This window comes from Carlito syrichta, unplaced genomic scaffold, assembly GCF_000164805.1.
Source record: "Carlito syrichta isolate Samal-C Ts95f unplaced genomic scaffold, Tarsius_syrichta-2.0.1 Scaffold316368, whole genome shotgun sequence".
Lineage (NCBI taxonomy): Eukaryota > Metazoa > Chordata > Mammalia > Primates > Tarsiidae > Carlito > Carlito syrichta.
Window position 1 is genome coordinate 620,668 of NW_007260464.1, and position 23,949 is coordinate 644,616.

General features: G+C 34.6%; 1 protein-coding gene across 6 annotated transcripts in view; it reads left to right on the plus strand.

The window, feature by feature from the left end:
- EFR3A (EFR3 homolog A) overlaps positions 1-23,949 on the plus strand; it is a 125,488-nt gene that overhangs the window by 85,411 nt on the left and 16,128 nt on the right. For 4 of the 6 annotated variants that reach the window (XR_002481331.1, XR_002481330.1, XM_008074204.2 and 1 more), the window contains exons 11-19: positions 3,731-3,845; positions 4,769-4,820; positions 7,230-7,402; positions 7,873-7,948; positions 10,196-10,357; positions 10,941-11,072; positions 12,094-12,161; positions 13,221-13,348; positions 22,974-23,065. Coding sequence is in view for 4 of the 6 variants with exons in the window: in XM_008074204.2 (XP_008072395.1) it covers positions 3,731-3,845; positions 4,769-4,820; positions 7,230-7,402; positions 7,873-7,948; positions 10,196-10,357; positions 10,941-11,072; positions 12,094-12,161; positions 13,221-13,348; positions 22,974-23,065 (998 nt within the window). In the remaining 2 variants the exon portion in view is untranslated. Of the gene's footprint in view, positions 1-3,730; positions 3,846-4,768; positions 4,821-7,229; positions 7,403-7,872; positions 7,949-10,195; positions 10,358-10,940; positions 11,073-12,093; positions 12,162-13,220; positions 13,349-14,317; positions 14,369-22,973; positions 23,066-23,949 lie in introns of all 6 variants that reach the window. The other 2 variants (XM_021707071.1, XM_021707070.1) reach the window with 1 other exon arrangement.

Here is a 23,949-nt window from a genome sequence, read left to right on the forward strand (position 1 = left end):
CCCCCCCCCCCCTTATTTTGAGCATTGGCTTATTTGGGTAAGCTAGTCCAGACTAATTTTATACTTCCTGCCCAGCTCTGGAATCAGTCATTTTCTCAGTTTTTTTTTAGTGGGGAATGGTATTAGAGACCCAAATCTGAATACTAATATCTTGAGCTTTAATGTTTTGCTTTTCTTTCTTTTTTCTTTTTGTTTTTTTAAATGATGATCAAAGTACAAACCATTCAGTGCTTCCTAAAAATAAAAAGTCATGAGAATTTACTTTTTTGGAAGTGAAATAATCTGTATATAAATGCAAGTTAAAGCAAGGAAGATGTTTTTCTGTTTAGCCTTCTCCTCTTCATATTTTCTTTAGAATCCCATATCATATATTTTTGTTTGTTTGTTTGTTTGTTTTTGAGTTGGAGTCTCACTCACTCTGTCACCCGGGCTGGAGGGCAGTGGCACACTCCCGGCCACTGCATCTTCGACCTGCTGGACTCAGGCGATCCTTCTACCTCAGCCTTCCAAGTAGCTGGAGATACAGGCACATGCCACAATGTCCAGCTAATTTTTTGATTTATTGTAGAGATGAGATCTCGCCAAGTTGCCCTGGCTGATCTCGAACCTGTGGGGTTAGGCAATCCTCTCACTTTAGCCTCCCAAAGTGCTGGGATTATAGGCGTGAACCACCACGCCTGTCTCCTCACATCATATTTTAATGTAACTACATTAATTGCTATGATAGTTTCAAAATTAGATTATATCCCTAGGATTTAGTACCTCATTTCTAATCTAGTATTTTCAGTTTATAGCAGAGTTGTACACAAATTTTTTCTGGAACTTGGCTTATTCTTTTTATCTGACTGATTTTCTCACTTTTGGGCTACTTATTTATAGTAATCCTTTGGGATATTTAATGCAGAGTTACTCTTTGTCATTTTGTTTCTAAAGTTTCATAGATATGTGTACATGCATTCTGCATTCCCATTCAAAACTTATTTATTGAACATACACACACACCAGCTCCTGTGCTAGGGCTTCATGATGCACGTGGCTCTTACCTTGTAGAGGAATTTGATTGGCCTGAGTGGAGTGATACCTACCTCTCTTTCACCTAGTTGTAGCCTCATCACATGCATGAGGCAAAGGACCCAGGAGTGCCTTACTCAACACACTGTCTGACATATAGTAGGTACTTAAGATTTGGTGATTGATAGAAATGACAAAATGTAATAAATTTCAGCATTACCATGGAGTCACACTAGAGCACAGACATTATAGTTATTGCTTACAACAATAATATCAAAGCATAGTGAACCTAGTGTCTATGGTGACTTACATATATCTGGGTTATTTATTGATTTCCTGTGATGTTCTAAGATGAGATATCAAATGAGCTAATCTTGCTTTCAAATTATTAATTTAAATTGTTTCAGTGACTTTTACTTAATTTAGTGCTACTGTTTCACTGTAAAATATTTAATTTGTTGTTCCTCAAGTATCTTATTATAAAATGATATAGCAGACTCATGCCATATTTCTTTGGTATAACATATTCAGAATAACATGTGAGAATTGAAACGTGAGAGCACAAAAATGCAGTGTGGCACAGTGAGTAAGATTTCTTTTATAAAATCAGACTTCTGGTTTCCTAATATTTTTCTTTTTAATTTCTCAGTAGTTGGTGGTAATCAGAACATGTGAATATTCCTGTTGGTGGGCCATGGAACACAGAACTGTTGTAGCTTTTGCACTTTAAGTTATGAAGCTGTTGGACATGTCTTTATTTTAAAATAATTAGGAACATCGCCCCCTTCTGTGTTCTTTTTTCTGGGCTCATTTCTGTTTAGTGTTCAAATACAACAGTGGTTATAAAGAATGAGATGTTTTTGAGACTCTATCTTTAGAGTTGATCATGTGGAAAACTCTTACCCAATTTTAAAGTTAAAAAAAGCAATGATAAAGCATAAGTTAGTTACATTTCTTTCCTATTAGTACTATTTTCAGTTTTTAACAGTCTTATTAAATCTAATTAACATCAGATATATGTACCTGTGAAACAAAACTAAAAGGGTTTTGCCTTAGGGCAGTGGCTCCTAATTTCTGCTGCACACTGAAATTACCTCAGGATCTTAAAAAAACACTGATGCCTCGACTCCCACCCACAGATATTCTGACTTAATTACTGTGTATACAACCTGTGCATAAGCATTTTAAAAGCTCCTCAAGTAATTTTAATACATAGCAAAAGTTGGGACCCACTGAATTGGAGGAAACTGTTCCACACTCCTGAAGAGCATGAGGGATGATCATAAATTATTAATAGACATGTTATTGAATGTAGGAAAGTGTGATGGTGTTTGGCAATTCTAATTTTAGCAACACTGTATTTGGTTAGTCGTGTATTATGTGCCATGGTAAACAAAAGTGCAGGCCACTTTGTGTCCTTATGGTAGTGACTTGACTTGTTTGGAACAAAAAAATCAGTGTTGAGTTTGTGCAATAAATATGAACGTTCCTAGTTAGATGCCTGGAAAGTTAAAAGTAGCTTCTGTTTTAAATACTAGAATGTATTGAGTAATAATAGCACAGGCTTTGGAAATAAGTAACCCTTACCACAGACCATAATAGTAGCAGTGTAATTTTATTGTGAGATTAGTTAACTCTCTTATACTAATTTCCAGAAGAGGAAACTGAGACAGGCAGTAGCATCCACACTCATAAGGTTATTGTAAGGATCCAAATACAAAATAGTCTCTTTCCCCATAAATATGTGCTTTGTAAATGTTAACTAGGACAATACGCACGTGGAGTAATGTTAAGGTTATGAGTATATTTATTATAAAAGAATGTGATTGTGGGAAATGACTTTTACCCTTAGGCCCAATCAAAGTGCCAACTAGAACAGATTGAGTTTGTATGAAACAGATCATTAAATCCAATAATAGCAGCTGAAGAGTTGCACTGAAAAAACAAACTATCAAAGACACAGAAAATTTCTGTAATGATTGCTTTAAATTTTAAAAAAAGGAACAAAAAAGCCATGATTTGATCTTTCAGAGAAATGTGAAAGTTTTAGTAAATGACAATTAAGGGTTATAAATCTTTTATAATCAGAAATTAAATACCAAAAGCTACAGCAGACACATTTAAAATATTCTCAAACCCAAGAGTGTATGAGAGAAATGACAAGATAATAAGTTATTTACTTATTTTTTACATCAGTTGAGTTAACTGAAGTATACTGAATTAACTCACAGGGTTGAACAATAAACCTGACTCACTTTAATGACATTCTAAAATGTGTGGACAGTCCTGGAAAGCCAGAGTAGTAACCTAATTATTGTCATCTTTACCAGATAAAGTCGGCCTAATTGCTAACTTTTCAAGAATGCTCACAATATATGAATAAGAGTTTCATCCAAAATACTAGCCCAATTTTTTTTTTCTTTTTCTAAAACTTCAGTCTACTAAAATCAGTGCTGGTTTGTCACAGTTATAACAATATGCAGTAGACTTTTGGATGTTTATTATTTTATGTAAATATTAGTTCATTGTACATGTGTGATATTGTATATAACTAAATGATTTTATACAAATGAACTTATATCTTTACTGTTATATGTAGTTTAAAAACTGTCAGTCATTGTTTTACCATTTGTTGAAAACTTTGTTTAAAAATACTTTTGCATTATATGGAAAAATAAATGTTTTTTAATTTGTAAAATTTATTTTAATATTTTTGTAGGATTTTTTGGAAGTAACCTACCAGATTATCAGCGGTCAGAAATCATGATGTTCATTATGGGGAAAGTACCTGTTTTTGGAACATCCACCCATACTTTGGATATAAGTCAATTAAGGTATGACTGTAAATTTGAATTTAATCTTGGGTTAAATGTTACGGTAAAAAAATCTAGAAAATGTTAGTTTTTAAAAAAACATTAGTAGTAAAAGTCCTATAAAAAGCAGTACATTTATGACACCAGACTGCTAATCAATTGAATCAACATTTGTGTGCCTTTAGAATCATTTTTCAGCTTAGCATAAACTCTTAAATTTTCTATGTCTTAGATTAGGTGGAAAGTTTGTTTAGCCTGAACATTGTATATATTCATACACATTTAGAGTAAAGCTTCAGGTGTCCTGTACAGATTTTAGAAATTAATGTCACTGTATCAGGAATGTTTGTTTATTCCTAGAATTCTAGAACTGATAGTGATTGTAAAGATCATGTGTTTTTGCCCCTTATTTTATAAGTCTCATTTGATTGTTTAACATGCTAAAGCTTTAGTTTGTGAATGTTTTTGTTTTACTGAGTTAAGGAAATAATAGTCTTATTTGATTTATGTTTCTTTGACTATTAATTAAATAACTGTTTTTCCATTTGTTATCTCTTTTTAAATTGTTCTTACCTGTTTATTCATATATGTTAAAGAGATATTATATCCGTCAACTATGTTTGTAGTAAATATTTTCCGCAATTTATAGTGTCTTTTAATTTGAGTTGTGTATTTTTTATGATTTGATTTTCATGGCATCATATGCATAGGACTATTTCCTTTGAGAGCCAATAGCATGAATTTTTTTGTTTGAATTTGATATTTTTTAACATATAACTGTTTTAATTCATACAAAATTCACTTTGGTGTGTAAGGTGAGCCATGACAAACTATTATAAAAATAAAATCTAATTTATCCAGTTGAAATCAGTAAATAGCAATTTAAGTAAGAGGTATTATACATGTTAATTAGTATAATAATGTCAACTTTTTATATATTTTAGGGAATTGGGAACCAGGCGGATTCAGATAATGTTGCTGAGATCTTTACTTATGGTAAGGCAATCAAGACAGGTGAAGGACACAACCTTAAATTATTGACACGTTTAAAGGAATCACTTTGTGTTATAAACTTTTTTTTTTTAAAGTAAGATACTTTTTGTGGTTACTATTTTATTATACTCTTAATTTTTTAAAAATTCTATTTTTTTAATACTATTTCTTCTCCTTTTTGCTTGATCTTCATAATGAAGAAACATACATAGGGCAGAAACTATTGCTGTTTGATAGATAAAGATACCTGGGCTCAGAGACTGAGTGGCAGGAGTTGAGGAGGTGCAGCAAGAGCTAATGAATAGAACCCAAACTTGAAATTCAAAGTTCTGTTTGTTTTTTTTTTTTAATAAAGATATTGTGCACAATTCAGTGTTAGGTATACAAATATTGATTATGTAGGTACCCTTGTTGATGAAGTATGCCCCTCCCTCCTCTAGCAGTTTCCCTCAACTGCCAATCCTACCCCCTCCCTTGACAATTGCTTTCTTATAGTCTTATAGTACTATAATTGTTCAAGGTCCACTTATGTGTGAGAACATATGGTACTCTGTTCTTTGTTTCTGTGATAGATCACTGAGTATGATCAACTCTATATCCATCCAAGTTGCTGCAAAGTTCCTATGTTTTTCCTTCATGGCTGCATAATATTCCATTGTGTATATCTACCACATTTTTTTTTTATCCAGTCCAACTTTGATGGGCAACGTGGTTGGTTCCATGTTTTTGCTATTGTGAATAGAGCTGCAGCGAACATACGTGTGCAGGTATCTTTTTTGTAGAATGATTTGAGTTCCTCCAGGTATATTCCCAATAGGGTTATTGCTGGGTCATATGGGAGGTCAATTTCTAATTCCTTCAGAAACCGCCACACTGTCTTCCAAAGAGGTGGCACTAGTTTGCATTCCCACCAGCAGTGTAGAAGGGTTCCTTTTTCTCCACATCCTCACCAGCTTCTGTTGTTGTTTGTTTTATTAAGGATGGTGAAATCCAAAGTTCTTTCAACATATTTCCCTATTTATGTCATTTACTGACCAAATAATGGCTGCTTATTGGGAAGATTATTAACTACAATGAAAATTTGTCATTTTAAATTTGAAGTGGCTATAAATAGCTGAAAAGGAAAAGCGTACCCAGAATGAGAAGTTCTCTGATTATTTTATAGTAATTATATTCATCTTTGAACTATTTCTAGCATATCTGTGTCCTTTTCAAATCAGTATCTTTTAGATTTATGTTGGAAATCTTTATTATACATAATCCCATTTTTAAAGAAAATATCTCATACCTAAGGATAAGTGCAGAAATATCTTATTTGGTTTTATTTTAAATTCTGTTTATGGTGTTTGTCATACCAGAAGTTTTAAAGTCTGGTTTAACCAGATTTATCATTTCTTTTCTACATGTTTTGTAGTTTGACATTTGTATACTGTTTAAAAACTTTTCCTACTCATGGTATAGACATATTTGCATTTTCTCACAGTAGTTTTTAACATTTGGCTTTCTACATTTACACGTTAATCTGAATTTTATTTTTGTATGTGATTTGAGGCATGAATAAATTTTTAATTTTCCATTTTAACAGGTAGACAGTTGTCCTCCCGATTTCCCATCTGGCATATAAAATCACCTTCATCTTATAAGTGCCCAAGTATAACGTTAAATATTTCATATATGTTCATAATCCTGAAAATATGTTGAAATTTCCCATCTGAAATTTAATTTGGTCCTAAGCCTTCATCTATGTTAAATGAATTCCCTAAATAAATTATCTCCCCTCACATCATGACTATACTACCTGGTCAACTGAATAAGTATCTGTGTGGTATGCTTAAAATGTTTAATATCATTTAAGTATATTCTCTTTAAAAGCTTTTATATTTAGAGTTTACTGATGCACTCGTAAATGTCAAATCAAGTTACTAAAAAAGTCCAGCTTTCCAAAATGAAAATTCATTCCTGTTAACCATTTAAAATTAAAGAATAATTTGCAAATTTAACTTTAAAATTTGCATGTCTCACTTTTACTATTTGCCACTTAATCTTTCTATATCTGTTTTGTACTGACTCTTCTTATGATCTCTGAGCCTCAGGTTTTCCTTCTAAGTTGGTGATATAGTTTCTAACTAGTGCCTATCTCACAAGGATATATGGTGAGGACCAAGTTAATACCTATATGGTGGTTGGTATCTTGCCCAGCATGTGGTAAATGTGTACTGTTCTCCTTGTTAGTGATGTTTTTATAAATTTAGTAAAATCCTTCATTATCTTACCCATTTCCGTTGTGTCTTTTCTTCAGGCTCCATCCATAGTTTCTGTCTCCCTAAGTTTCTGGCCCTTATAAAACAGTGTGAGAATTTTACTAAAGATGGACTCATGACAAAGACTGGTTGTTTTCCTCCTGATCACCAGGTAACCTCAGGATACAAAGCAAAGACAATTGTTACTGCACTGCCAGGCTCTTTTCTGGATCCCTTGTTATCGCCATCGCTCATGGAAGACTATGAGCTGAGACAGTTAGTCCTGGAAGTAATGCATAATCTGATGGATCGCCACGACAACAGAGCAAAGCTTCGAGGGATCAGGTGATAAGCTCTTTTGAAATGGGCTTAATGATCATGTTTTTACTAATTTTAGTGTATTTCAGCATTACAGTTTTTTTAGTCTAACATTTCCAGATTTGATTAATTCAGACTTTTATTTAATTGGTATAAATTAGCAATTTAATTCTTAATATATTTTAAGATAGTAGATGTTTGGAGGTCATTTAATGTACTCTTCAGAGATCTTATCTACTAGTAATCAGTAGTTACATGGATTTATTTAGTTTTGCTTTAAATTTCAGAATGGCATTAGAAGTCAAGATTACGTTATGCAATTTCCCTTAATTAAATTTTGTAATTCAGTAGTGTCATTGCATATAAGCTTATTTAAAATGCTCATTGAAATGACTGTTAAATAGTTTAAACTCCTAAGTATAAGTATAATTTTCCACATAAGACATATTATAACTAAATGTGCTATTCATTAAAAATGATATTTTGATTGTTTCTAGAATAATTCCAGATGTGGCTGATCTAAAGATAAAAAGAGAAAAAATCTGTAGGCAAGATACAAGTTTCATGAAAAAGGTAAGATTATCTTCCAAAAAAATAAATGCGTTATGTAAGTTATAGCCACTTGATTTCTTGGGTGGTTTTATATTGATCTGTGACCTTGAAATAAGGCCATAAAATTTTGGAGTTGAAAGACCTCAACTGCCATTCTCAGCCTTCCCCAAGTCACCATAACTTTCCTGATGTTATCTCCTCCTGCCTGTGTCTAAACATTGTATTGTTGGGCTCATGTAATAGTTCTCAATTTCTTCTTCTGCGTAAAATGTTTTCCTATAATTCTTGCCCTGTACTCCTCCTTTGCTAAAACACGCAGGCTGATACCACTTTCAGTGACTCTTATAGGCAGCTTCAAGTTTTTGAAAATAGCTATCACCATTGAATAAATAACTATAGTGAGAGTTTACTGTGTATTAGGCATTGTTCTCTCCACAACTTGGGATATAAAGATAAGTTAGCCAGTATCTCTGCCCTTAATAAGTGATCCTCACTATATTATAATGATCATTTAAATTCTGGAGGTATATTGGAAAATGGCCAAATTTAGAAGATTAAGATGCCTGTGGCTATTTAGCATATTGTGTAAACAAGGACCTAATATTTGACAGACACTGAGCTCAACATTGAAGATGTGGTAACTATGACACACATGCCACCAGCCCTTACAAGGCACACAGTTCTGGGGCGGGCAGTGGGCCAATAGGGAGATGTCAGAGGGTACAAAGTTTCAGATAGGAGGAATAGGCTTTGAGATCTACTGCATAGCAGGTGACTACAGTCAATAATATATTGTATATTTCAAAATAGCTAAGAGTAAATTTCAAATGTCTCACCATAAAAAGGTAAGCAAGGTAATAGATGCACTATTTAAACATTCCACACTGTATACACACATCAAAACATCAGTGAATCCTTTAAATGTATATAATTATGATTTGTCAGTTAAAAATAAGATTAATTTTTAAAATGTTAAATGTGGAACAACTTTCATTTACTGGATGATATACAAGAAATACAAAAACTAAAAAAGAATGTCTCTCCCCTATTTATTAACCATTTTTTAGATATATAGTATAGTCCAACTTAAAAGAATTATTTTATTCATGGACAGAGCAGAATGCACACTTACTATAGACAGGCTGGCTTCAGAAGAGTCTGCGCTGCTGTTGCCCGTTTCCCTCTAAAATGATCAATCAGAAGAACCTACTAGAACCAGGATTGGTGTATTAAGTTAAAGTGTCCCCCCCCACACACACTGGAATGAGTAAGCCCTGTTGTTCTTATCCCTGGTTGCATGTTACTATTACCTTGGGAGCTTTATATTTAAAAAGCCCTGATGCTTGGACTTTACCACTGACTCGTTACATCATATTGGGGGAGGGTGGACAGTGGAGAGGGAAGGATGGTCGTCATTGCAGTTACCCAGTGATTTTCACTTTCAGAGTTGAGAACTAATGCACCAAGATGAATTAATGACTCCATTGTGCCTGGAAATGGGAACCACCCTCTTTTTGCTATGTTTTATATTCTGTAATAAACAGTACTTTTTCCTCCATAATTCTCTGATTTGATAAAACTTTAACAAACTCTCACTTGGCTATTGTATCTATATCCAGGAATGCCTAGATGGGGAAGACTTTAATATCCTTTATTAACATACTTAGATTAGACTAGGTTAGGGGGAAACCTCGGTGCTTCCCTGCGGAGTTCTGTAACCTCTTCCCTATAACTTGGCTTTTGACTCCCCTTTAGAGACTTCATGCCAAAATATAAAAGGACTTGCAAATGCTTCTCTCTGGACAGCTAACCAATGGTACAGGAATTGTTCCCAAGTCAAGAAAACCTGAGTACATTTCCTCTTAGCAAAATATTCTTTATTGCCGAGGCTGTATTTCAAAAGTATCTCCCAGAATTCTACCATCCATTTCACTTTTTTCTCAAATCAATCTATAATTTGCTTTTAGTTTTTTCAGATTATTATTAAATTTTTTTCATTTTTTACACAGGAACTATTTCTTTCTTGCTGTTTTTATTTAAGGTTTATAGTTAGTTTATAGTTTTATATTAGCCTACAGTTAGTTTATAGTTGTATATTAGCCTGTTGGTTGATGATTGGACTTTGACCATCTGATCATCAGCTTAAATTTTGTTTCCATGCTAAGTTATATAGTAAGATAGCTACTTTGTAGAAGGTTATATGCATATGAAATCTGCCTTTTCTGCATTTTAAGCAAAACTATCTTTTCCTCTGTCATTTGTCTTCAGAATGGGCAGCAGCTATATCGGCACATATATTTGGGCTGTAAAGAGGATGACAATGTTCAGAAAAACTATGAGCTACTTTATACTTCTCTTGCTCTTATAACTATTGAACTGGCCAATGAAGAAGTGGTTATTGATCTCATTCGATTAGCCATTGCTTTACAGGTATGCTTTTATAACCATTCACTGAAGGAAACTTTTTAATGAAGCAGACACTATTTTTAAAGTGTTGTTGCCTTTATCCAAGGACATGAATTTTAAAAAGGAGATGTCTAGTTGTGAATCTGATATACTCAAGACTGTGACCACATTCATTTATTATTTTTACAAATGTTGAATGAGCATTGACTGTGTGCTGAATATCTTTCAAGGTCATAGGGATACTGTGTTGAAAAAGACAAACACAGTCTCTGCACCTATACTTCTAGTCTAGAGGGGACAATAGTCATTAAATGATAATACATAATATAGTTGTTTAATTGGAGTTGTGTGATATAATAGAAGAACGCAATGGTTAGAACAGGAAAAGCTTTCCCATGGAAGAGACATGTAAGTTGAAAAATTTAGCTCTCTTATACAAGGGCGTTTATTCTCCTGTTTTAGAATTCTTTTACCAAATAACTTCTGATAAGGTGACATTTTTAGGTTAGCATTTCAAACTACCTGTAGCTTTTCAGTATAATCATAGAGAAAATGCTGATGGAGCCTAAGAACTTCATCTTTTGGTTGTGTTTGTTTCTTACTAAAGGACAGTGCGATTATCAATGAGGATAATTTGTCAATGTTCCATCGCTGTGGAATCATGGCACTGGTTGCAGCATATCTCAACTTTGTAAGTCAGATGATAGCTGTCCCTGCGTTTTGCCAGCATGTTAGCAAGGTAATGTATTTAGAAAAGTTCTTAAACTTGAATTTTGTACAAAGATATGCAGCCACTAAATTGAAACTGCAGCTAAAGCTATAGCTAGTGTTTTTGTGTTATATTTTCTATATGCTTAATTGTTTTATTATAATTTTGTAATGTACTAGCTGGATAGAATATTTTTTTCCTAGAACATCTCATGCGATTCTATAATTTTTTTTCCTTTGAACCATTGGGAATCTTAGTATCTAAATTTTCTTAAATTATACAGGTTTTGTTGTTGATTTACATTACTTGAGGCAGATCTCAAAAGTAGAATAATTAATGAATTAATATAATTCTCAGACAATTGTTCTGTGTCTTTCAATTTAGCTTTCTTCTGCAATAACTCTTAAATGGTTAATTGTATGATTTAATAAACATTTTAGAGCCCCTGGCAGAAGATGTCTACTTTTAAAGACACCTATAAGGGAGAACCTCATTTTTATTAAACTAAGAGCACATCTTTAGTCCTTGCTAAAATCTAGATTTCTAGTGCTTTCTAAGAAATAAAACTCTGTCATTTATTAATCAAACATTTGATGCTCACCATCAGAGATATAAATATTACCAAAGTAAAGGACCTTCTTTAAGTTGGTCACAGTTCAGGGTAGGACCTGGCCTCACAAGTGAAGTACCGTGCAACCTTGTGCCCAGGCAGCAAGTGGAGGATGGCGATTGGTGACGGGATTTCCAAAGTAGTGCACTTAAGAAAATACATATTCTCATTTTTTATCGTAGGTGTAAGCAAATGTAATGTGTCATTCTTTTTTACTTTGTTTTTATTGTCATGGCTTTATCTACTAAATTTGAAAATGATAAATGTGAAACGTAAAAGAAATTTGTATTTGGACTGTACACTTAGTTTAAATTCAAAAGTAAAGTGATGGTATTTCTTATAAATACTTAATTTTGTTGTTGTTTTCTAAATGTTTCTGGCAAGTTTTTGGGAGGTGAGGTTTTTGATTTTGGTTGTGTTTTGTTTTTGGATATTTTACAGGTTATTGAAATTCGCACTTTGGAAGCCCCTTATTTTCTACCAGAGCATATTTTCAGAGATAAGTGCATGTATGTTAATTCTTACTTTTTAAGGAAGGAGCACAGACTTGAGATACTGATTAATGATAATTTTAAAGAAGTAAACTATTGTTATAATAGTTACTGACGCTTTATACTAATCATTTTGTGTTTCTGTCATTTAATTAATTTCACTGTTTCCCTTGTTACATTATAGATATAGACTCATGCACACATAGAGTCAATCTTGAAAGAAAATTTTAAAGAAAATAAAGTTTTATCTGCTTTCAAAAAATCTGGGATATGTCTCAAAGATAGCATTTTTATGGTCCCATGTTTAAATGAACGCTGCTTTAAGAGAATACAATATCCTGTTGAAGACTTTGGTTTTTTTTTTAAGTGAGAAAGCAGGATTTATTGAGGAGACAGTAAAGCTCCCACAGTGGGAGGATACCCAAGGGGTTTGCCTGAAGACTTTCAATAACGGATAACAATATTCATTAAATTGTGGGAGAAAGAACAAATTAAGGAAAATATTACTAGTAGCCATCTTCCTTGCTCTCTCAAAAAAAAAATATATATATACATACGAATAATACTTTAGTCAAAGTATTATTTGGGACTCTAGAAGCAGTTTGTATTACAAGCATCAGCATAAGAAGCAGTTGAAAGGAAAGTAAAACCTTATATGGGTGGGCAAGCATTTCCTTACATTTAGCTGGCTAATGTAGTTTCAATAGTAATCAGTGAGCTTGTTTTAATTTCCTTCTCTTAGTTGATATTTAATTAACATGAAAATGAAAACTAAATTTAGTGCTCTTCATCACTTAATGTGCAAATATCAGCAGAGAAATATGAGGCTGAATTCACTATTGGATTGTTACAGAAGAAGAATCATGGCAAAATGGTTAATACATGGGACCACATACTATGTGTTTTTAAAGAGCTCAAATTAGTCGCCTAAAATATGCTGATTTTTTTGCATTTAACATAGGTTAAGTTGTGTTTGTTTAAAATGTTGGCTTTTGCTCTAGAATGTTTTGTATAGCCACTTCTTTTTGCTCAATAATTTAAGCAATACTGAGTGAGTTGTTTTGATCAACTTGACAGGCTTCCAAAATCTTTAGAGAAGCATGAAAAAAATCTGTACTTTCTGACCAACAAAATTGCAGAGTCATTAGGTGGAAGTGGATACAGTGTTGAGAGATTGTCAGTACCTTACGTACCACAAGTCACAGGTAAGAGGAGGGTGATTAGAACTCTGGCTCTGGTAATTGCTTAAGTTTTAGCTAATTTTTTTTTGTTACCCAATTAGCAGTGAAAATTAATTTTGTTATATATACTTAACTGGCCTTTTCCAAGTGTTTACTTCTGTTTTAAAGTTTTGCTCTTGAAAACCTTTAGTAAGTCTCCAAAGACATATATATATGATTTTACCATAAGCAAATCAGTTCCTTGAGAGTTTATTGTTATTCTATACTTAAAATGTTATTATAGCAATATTTTACCATATTTTGAACAAAGAAGCAAAATGATATCTTTTCTCATTGTCTTTGACGTGAAATTGGTGAAAACTGTTTAATGACATGTGATTATTGAAATTTGTTATGCAACATTTATCATTTGAAAGCGTATGGATGGTTTGTTGTATAAACAAACTTGTAAACTGCTAAAGTTAGGGACATTTATTCCTCTTTGAACTGTATTTCCTTCTATTCTTTTCATATCCTGAATAATTCTGTGGTGTTTGAAGGCAAAATTGCATGATGTCTTTCATTCCATTTTTACTTTAAAAACTAAAATAATTTTTGCTTATACTCTCATTTCCATTTGATGAATAAAAGTATTAAATTGGATAGGAGAATTGGTTCTTCCTCAGGGGATACCTCCGTTCTACAAGAGAAGCATTTGATTTCACTTATATAGTTTTCTGGATTAGTCACTAAAAGTAGCACAATCTTTGTAAATGATACCTTTTTACTGACATGGATCCTAAACATATACATTTATTACAGTGATGGTTCATAATAGTCTGAGATGTTAATGAATGCTTTTGCATTTTCTAGTAACTTTTTTAAAAAAGATTTTGTTCTTTAGGAATTCCTTGAGGAAATGAAAATGCTTAGCATAAAACATTAGTAGAGTTTTGTAATTTAAAAAAATTTTTAAGACATTCAAAATATTCTACTTTTATAATTTGGATTCAGCTCTCTTTCCTTCTGGCAAAAAACCTCATAAACCCAGGCACAAGCACAAAGGTAAATCCAAGTGTCAGTTTGGCCTGCCCTGTTCCTTACCTGTCCTTTAGGAAAATAGCTTAATAAAATGAGCCTTTTAGAAAACAGCCAGTGGCTTGTACATTTTGTATAGTTGCAAGTTTAGTTATTATTTTGCTTCATCTTCCTTGTAGCCATAGTTTGATTTTTCCCCTTTGTTATTTCCTTTTACCCTGTTCCTTTAACTCTTAACAATTTTTAATGAACGCTCTGGTACTTTTTTTGTTTTAAAACAGGTGAGTTGTCCTTTCCTGAGTCCTCTCATCCCTAAAAAAGATGTATTCTGTCTCATAAAGTCTCTCTAATAATTGACTAGAAGAAATCTGAATATTTTAGTATATGCTTAATTATGTAACTGCATAGAAATCCCTAAGGATGAATATGATTTTTCTGATTTATGAAGACTGATAGTTTAGAACCTGTCTGTGGCATGTGTGTCCCGCCTTACTGCAGAAACAGAAGAAAGGATCAGTGATATTTTATGGAGTAATTCGTCAGTTATTAACCCTCTGAGGGGCCATTGTAAATCTGGCAAACCCTCGATGACCTCTCTCAGGGGACATAAAGAGATTACTGGTGATTATACAGGACAGACTTATGCCAGCACAGATTTTTTTAGATGTATGTTTTCTTGAAGCTTTCCATTCAGATTACATGAAAAAGGAAATAAAGAGATGGAATATATACTGACATATACATAAAAAATATCAACTGGTGTTCTGTAGAAAGAGAATGTGTGAAGTGCTTCATAGTGATGCCAACACTTTGTAATAGAAGGTAGCTATAAAGAGTATTTGTATAAGAAAGGCAGCTGTGGGTATATTCTTTGTATCATATGGCACAACTTGAAAGATAGATAAGCAAGTTACTTTAGACTTAAAAGAAAGACCTTCAGAATCAAAGGCTGATTGTTAGAAAAATACAAGATATAAAATTTTGATTTTTTTTTGTCATGTTAAGTTCCTCAGTGTTCAGAATTACATTATAAGCAAATGTCATTACAATTAAATAATTGGTTCCAGTGCTGTACTATGTAATATGAAGTGACTCGTTTTCCACTATTTTGTAAAAAAGTGCGGTTGAGTTGCTGCTAGGTGATCTGCAAAATATCTCCACTTGCGTTCGTTTTGCTGTATAACCATTAGATATTCATTTTAAAAATTAAAGGGACTTAAGAACAATATATCAAAAGAAGCAGCAAAATATGTTTAGTTTGTTGTATATCATCATCATAATAGTATTTGCCACTTACTGTACACTAATTGTGTGTCAGGTACTGTGATAAGCACTTTGTATTTGTGTTTTTATTTAATTCTTATATTAGTTTTGTGAGGAAGATAAAATTATCTTTGTTTACAAATGAGGATAGTGAGACTGAAATTAAATAAAATTATTACATGACACCTCTATAAATAACTGCCTTTCAATTAGTTGCTACATTATTTGATTTTGCTAGCTTTTTCAGGGGCTTAAAGATTGCTCAGGCATCCAGAATGATCCAGATTGACTTTTTTATTTATTTCATAAACCTTTACTGAGTGCCTTGTATATATCAGGCACTGTTAATGACTTTTGAGGGGTAGAAAGATGTTAAGATGCAGTCCCTATCCTCAAGGAATAAAATCTCATGGGAAAGACAGATGAATGATAGAAACACAACGATAGCTAGATCTAGAGGAAGAAAGAGTCATTCGAATAATACTGGAAAAGTATCATCTTAGGAGAACTGGGCAAAGGGTCATTCAAAGCATCTTCTGTGTTTTGTTGTTCAGATTAGTTAATTTTATGACATAACTTGTGTCTAACAAGACAAATAAGCAAGCAATTGTAATATCCCTTAAAGTCTGTGATCAGGGAAGCTTAGGTTCCTCAGCATCTATGACAGTATTTGATCCAGGTTTGGCATGCCATGGATGTCTTCCAGAGGGAAAAAAAATCTCTAAGCATGAAGCAAATGTTAGGCAAGTGAACTGTGTTTATACAGAAGTAACAGCATGTGTGACAGAGTGAAGTAGGCAAGCACATGATTTGTTCGGGAAACTAATATGGTAGTTTTTGTAGTTAGTCTATCTGTATTGAGGGTAGACTTGAGGGTTTGGGACTAGCAATTGTACAGCAAGGTGAGAGAGTTTGAATTCTATTCTGAAAGCAGTGGAGAAGCATTGAATGATTTAATGAGGGGATGATGTGATCAGAGTTGTGTTTTAGAAATAGTACTCTGGTTGTAGCTTAGTAAGCTGGAGACAGAGTGACCATTTAGAATGTTCTTTAGCCAGGAAAGATGGTAGTGACTCGTACTAAACAGGCATCCATCAGAATACAGGGAAGTAGATCGTTTTTAGAAAAATTTATAAGAGAGTATCTACAGGCAGTTGATTGACATGGGGAGACAAGTAGAAACGGAGAAAGCCAGGGAAGTTGTCTGTGTTACTGGCTTGGTCGCTTGAGTGGATGGTGCAAGACTGAGAGGAAGAGCAGGGTTTACCTGCCACTTCATTTGCTTGTTTTTGGCCTTTTTTTTTTTTTTTTTTTAACGGAGGGATGGTGATATGACTGAATTCCAATGAGGAAGGAAAGAAGTATTGTATATTTCAGCTGAAACGCTCTAGTTTTGAATCTGGGATGATAGAAGGATAGAGTTTTTATTAACAGAGATGATTAGGGACGAGTGGCAAGTTTTGGAGATCTGCCTCTCACTGAATTTCCTTTACAGTGGAGCATCCAAGTGAAGTACCCAAGGGGCAGTTAGGAGTCAGGGCTGGATTAGGTGAGTGCTGAGACGTTAGAGTGAGAATTTTGAAGTAGGAAGTTGCTAACGCCTTCAGGGAAGATGACTTTTCCAAGTGAAAGCATGAAGAGAAAGAGAAGAGAATGGCTTTAGGGAATTGTCTTTTCCTTGGGGAAGGGTGTCCTGAGAAGTAGCTTAAAGCCTAAAAGCCCCAAATTGTAATTAGATGGTAAAAGGAGAATAAGGGAATGTTGCTATGTGGATGCTGAGAGGTTGGGAGGCGGGAAGGCAGGTAGAGGGAGTAGCTTCCAAAAATGGAAAGATAACTTGTCACAAATAGCTGAAGCTTCAAGGAGTTTGAAAATTGACTAAGGACTTTTTTTGGATTTTCCTGGAAGGTGATTATTGATGGCCTTTGAGGCAGCAGTTTTGATAGCAAGCTGAAACAGAATAGCAGCCTATGTATACAGACTTTCATTGTTGCTGTTTGTTCTCTTTTTGATGGTGTTTTTGGGACTGAGTGCTGGCTCTAATACAGCTCAATATTTGAAACACTTGCTAACAAAGCACAGAGAGCATGACTGTGTTTGTGTGTCTGCTGCTTGTTAGACTGAATTCACAACTCACATGTTAGTACAAATAGGCAAAAGTTTACATACAAATAAAGATCCAGCCATTTACATACCTTTAAACTAACCATTTGGTGTCATTGAAAACCAGTTGCAGTAGTGAAGCAGTATACTTTGAAAGATGTCGCTACAATAAATTAAAAAATTAGCCAGGCATGGTGGTGCACGCCTGTAGTTCCAGCTACTTGGAAGATTGAGGCAGAAGAATCATCTGAGCCCACGGGTGGAGGCTGTGGTGACCATGAGTGTGCCATTGTACTCCAGCCTCGGTGACAGAGTGAGACTCCAACTCAAAAAAAAGAAAGAGGACTGACAGTAGTTGATTTTCCTCTGAGTCAGGAAATGCTAATTTTCACCTAAGTTGGCTTGGAGTCAGAAATTTATTGTACTCTTGACTCTGTCCCAGCTGTGTGACCTTGGGCATGCCTCTTAATTTCTCAGTGACCCTTTGTGTTCACATGGAAAGCAAAGGCCATAGCCCCTGAACCACTTGGTTCAAAAAACTCTGTATGAATATAAGAATGATATTTATTTCAGTGTCTTCATCTGCAGATTGGCTTTTTGAATTGTGTGATTTATCCAGTTGATTAAAAGTACTCGTTTGCTTTAATCCATTTTGTCAAAACCTGCATTGTTTTCCAAATGATTCCTGCTTATGAAAATAAGAGGGTAGGACCTTGAACATTTATAATACTATAAGAAAATGATTGGCAGTAGCAGGAAACTGTCAGGGCAGAGGGGGTGGGATTGGCAGTTGAGGGAAACTACTAGGGGAGGGAGGGGCATACCTCATCAACAAGGGTACCTGCATATCAACGTTTGTATACTTAACCCTGAATTGTACCCCACGTCTTTATAATTTAAAAAAAAAGAAAAGGGGGTATTGGTAGAGGTTTTGTTTTAAATTTTGTTTTAAAAAAATAAAGACTGTCTTTGTATTGCTCTAATGTTTTTATCCCATAGTGAAGTTAGTTTTGGTTTTACTTCAGTCTATAATATGCATTAGCTCTAGGTATAGTTTTGGCTTTTTCTGTAGGACCCAAAAAGGATATTTATATGAGCAGTATCCACATTATACTACAACATTTTGATTTTGTGCATAGGTAACTTACCTTGAAGTTTCCCTGTGTCCCAGTTACTTTTTTAACTGAATCTGGCCCCAGTTAAATTTAACTTGAGGAAGAGGTGCAAGGCTCTCCCCGGGGGTGCATCTGAGCCATCTGAGATGATGTCATGGCAGTTCGCTAGAGCCACCAGGATAGTGCAGCCCACAGAGGGAAGACAGGTCAGGAACACACCTAGGTGGCCCATAGGAACAGGATATTGTCTTCATAAGCTCTTCTTTAGAAACCTCCCTTGAATATAGATGTGCAAGGTGTCTGACAATAGTTATATCTGGGATTTCTTGCAGTTCCCAATAAGCAAGTGGCTATGGTGGTTGGAAGACACAAAAGTTCTGAGAATGTCGTGGTAGAGTTTCCCATTGAATTTTGCTTTATTTCCTTTAAGAATTTCTAATCATTTTTAAAAATCTCCTTCCACTCTGTTTCTGTTTTCAGTGATTTTTGCCACTCAGTGATCCCTCTTCTGCCCCCCACATCCCCTCTTCTTTTTTCTTTTTATCTTCAGCTTCAGGTTGACTCTTTTTCTGCAGCCCATCTGCCTTCATACATTAACCCAGAAGTTCTTTTATAGGGTCCTTTTTGGAAAGCAGGCTATTATTTATTCCTCATTTTGTGTTCTGGTGAGACCTTGAAAGTGAACCTGCTTAGATGCTTAAAAACAGGTCAGCTGGGAGGAGCACAGACTACCCTGTAGTGGTTCATTAATGTCTCTGCGTTGGGCAGTTTATATCAGAGTGTATAATCATGAAGGAAAAACAGAAACAAATACAGGGCCTAGATTAACTCAGCAATAGCCACATGCAGGCTATAGGATGTTCTCAACCTGAATATTACAGCAGGTCATGTGTTGCCGTGGTTGAGTATGTTTGGTTCTGTGCCTCCAGTCTTTGTGCTGTGGAACCTTAGTGACTCCTTAATGGTAGATGCACAACCCAGAGTCTGTCACTGAATTTCTTGTGGGTTGGGTAGATAAGACATCAATTTAACATGACTGTAGTACAAGACTCAGTAAGTGATTGCAGGATGATGTACGTTAAGTCACAACTCATAATAAATTTTTATAGCCCAGAAGAAAAAGGGACAAGTAGAAATAATTAGAATGATATTTAGCACTTTAAGGAAGTGACCTGATGCTCAACTAGGCCTTGAAAGGTGAGACTTTATAGGAGGAGGGAGGACGGTAAGGACGAGCAGAGGTCCCACAGCATGCCTAGAAACTAGATATAGGCATCTTTGACTTGAACACTAGATTAATTAGGAGTGGTGGAAGTCACTGTTGGTAAGATTTGATTAGAGAGTCCAGAGTGCCTTTTTAACTCACAAGCAGTAGGGGAGCATTGCTTGGGGAGTTACGTGGTTAGTGTTTTATAAAGCTTACTTAACGTGATGGTGATGTACAGGGAAAATTATAGAAAGGTTTATCATCAACCAGGTTGAACTGAGTCAGAGGTTCTCAACTGAAGGTGATTTCGCCCATCCCAGGAAATGTTTGTCCATCCTGGAGACATTTTTGGTTGTGACAGCTGGGTCAGGGACAGATGGGATAGGCCTATTGGCATTTAGTAGGTAAAGCTAGGAATGCTGCTCAACATCTGGCATTGCAAGGTATAGCTTCCCACAGCAAAGATTACCTGGCCCCACATGTCCATGGTGGCGTAGTTAAGAAACTCTAGATAGTTTATGCTGTGGTAACAACACCAAGTTCTTAGTGGTTTGAAACAGTGAAGATTTATTTATTGCTCAGATTGTGTATAACCTCACTTCATCCATATTCTGGAATCCACACTTGACTAACAGCATGAATTACTTCTGTGGAGTCCTGCTGTAGAGTGGAGGCATAGTCAGTAGGCAGCAAGCCAGTTTTTTGCTGATTGCTTTTGATTCCGCTTTCTTTACCTCTTCAGTAAAATAAAAACACAGTATTCACAAAATGGGATCAGAAAGATGGAGTGTTACAGATGATGAAGTAACTCTGTGCTGCTGGGCTAAGCTTCTTGACCTGAGCTTCCCTGCTATTTGGGGGACCATTACAGGAGTGTCTGGGTATTGCTTTCCTTAGCTCTTCAGGCACCTGGTCAGGGCCTGAGGCAGTCTGATCCTGCATTGCGAACAGCTGCTTCCATTTATTTCTGTGTGCCATACGTATTTTATTATCTTATATGTGCAGTGATATGGAAAACCATGGGAAGCTCTGCATTATCAGTGGATTGCATTTGTTTAAAATTATAATTAAGGCTAAAATTATTTATTTTAGAACTCTACTGGCAGTATAGAAGGGGGAAACGTACTAGGAAGACCAGTTTGAAAGCTGTCCTAAGACTTTAGGTAAGGAAATATGAAGATTTTTAATGGTGGCACTCTTGGAAGTAAATAGTGCAATGAAGAGATAAAGATGGTTTATTAGAGATATTGGCATTGAATTCAGAGCATGTCAAATAGAATTGATGAATAGAAAGTTGGAAGTGTTGAACTGGAGCTCTGAAGAGCAAATGAGGTGCTGGAGTCCTGCTCGTCAGTGACACATCTGTTTCTAGAGTGCCTTCCAGGTGCCAGGTGCAGCCCTGATAGGACTTGGGAACTCTTTAGGAGTTGGAGGATTAGGGCTGTGACCTGGGTAAGAACATTGCTTTTTAGAAATGACAGTAGAACAGGAGCCAACTTGATGTCATTGTCACGTCTCCTAAATTCTCTTCTGCATCACAGAGAAAAAATTGGGAACTGTGTTTTCCATAATCCTCTTCCCTGTATGGTTCTGAGTTGGAGACTAACACTAAAAAGCAGTCACTTAAAATTTTGAAAGTAGAACAGGATAAACTATTCTCATTCAAAGACAGACATCCAAATTGGCAGGCAGCAGACTTGAAGCTTATAGGAGCTTCTTGAAAATGACCCATTTCCAAATTGCAAGTTGAGATGTTGAGTGACACAAGTAACTTTTACTCACTCAGGTCTTTAAGGGTTGAATAAGCCTCTAATTCTTTCTTTTGGAATACACAAAGTAGCTTTCTTTATTTGGATGTAACCATGATTATTAGATGTCCTCCTAACACCCTGTACTTTTCCATCCCACTTTATTATTTGTGTAATTTTGTTTATTTTGTATATTTCTTATTAGACTGAAAGCTCTATGAAGGTATGTACTGTGTATTCAGCAGACTGTCCCTAAAACACACATGGTCTTTAATAATTTCCTAGATCTGTTGAATATTGAATGCTAAAGTAGAAATGAATGTGTGGAAGGGCATTTTAACCAACAAATTCAAATTTTAATGAAGTGGTTAAGCAGAAAATGGGCTAGAATAGCTATTAAATTTAGTGATTTGGAAGACAGTGGAGTTTTATGAGAAAGCACTGTCAGAAGAGTGATTGGGGAGAAGATTATAATTGCAGGGCTTCAGAAGAGTTAATAATAAACAGAGCAATCGGTTGAGACTATGTAGATGAGTCTGCAAAAGGAGGGCAGAAAAGTAGTTTCATTTGGAGCATTGAGGTGAAAAGAATATTTTTCCAAACAGGTGGGCAAATTATAAAACAAAAGAGCAAAGCTGTTGGAGATGAGAGACTGGACAGATGGTGGGGAAGGAAATATTGAGGCAGCAAATTCTTTCAATCCACAAATAGTAACGCATGGTAGACACTTTCAGACCAACTTTCAGACCAGACTACCATTCTAGAACCACAGTTATTGGACAGCTTTCACTGTTACATGGAAACTTTAGAGATAGAAGGGTGACATTGTGAGATTTAAGTTGGGCTGAATGTATTCAACTTAAGTTATGTCCTTCCTCCTCTTGGTATTACGTTGACTTTTTGTTTTTAATAAAACTATTAGGTAATGGCTATTGATGTTGCTATTCTAAATGCCCCCTTTTTGAAAAATAAAAAACTGATAACTTTGTTTCAGTTCACCCATCAATTTTATTTTTTAATCTGCTCCACAAAATGTAAGTCTAAGAGCACACACTTTATATATTTAGAAAGAACAAAAGAGACAAACTGTCTTAATTTTCTGAACTTTTTTGAAATCTGAAATAAGTGGAGTTTTTAAATGAAAAGTACCATAATATTTCTAACAAAATAATGGGGAGAAACAATTTTCATTTTAGATGAAGATCGACTTTCTAGAAGAAAAAGTATTGTGGACACTGTCTCCATTCAGGTGGATATTTTATCCAACAGCATTCCCTCTGATGATGTGGTAAGTTGCTGAAAGTTTGAAATAAATATCAATTAAAATAATTTTCTTGCCTTCCACACTTGTAAGCAGAAGTTGCAATTCTAAATTATCCTAAAATCAGCTGAATTGTTAGTAGAAATTAACCTGATTTAGCCTTGAATTTATTTATAATTTATTTTAGTGAACTCATTTCAGCTATCTATATGGATACATAAACAACATTATATGTTATGATATTGTCAAATTTCACAATGTAATTCAGTGTAATAAAAGAATCTGTAAAACATTACTAAGAGTTTTTTGGTAAGTAAGAAATGTTATACAAGGCCTGTCATTAAATTAATAGGCCCTCTAAATTCTGTTTTTTTAAATGTATGAAATATAAATTACAGGAATAAATGGAATTAACACTCTCATGTGAAGCCAAATGCTCATTAACTTTAAAAAGTTTCAAAACTTCACCTATTAGGGGAAATTGTTATCATGTTCAATAATAAATGTAATACATGGGGTGTAACTTAAACTCTGTCAGTGAACTATGTACTCTTTTAGGACTGTAACTTATTTGAAACATCATAGATTTAATGCTCTCCTCCTATTTCAATAGAGCACAAAAGTGTACCCACCTGAGTTATAGGAAGAAAGAGCAGCCAGCCAGTATTCTCTAGGACTTATTCCACACAAACCTCCAGAGAATTTTTTGATAGTCAAGTAAAAATCCAGATATGCCATCAAGTCAAGTCAATCTCCAGCTTGTGGTTTATCCCTTGTTTGCCTTCCTAGGTATTTTATTATTTCTCATTGGTACAATGTACATAATTAAAATAATATTCATATAAGAAAAGGGATATGACGTTGTCTGAATTTATGCTTTCTCAGCCTCCTTTCTCCTCCCTACTTTCAAT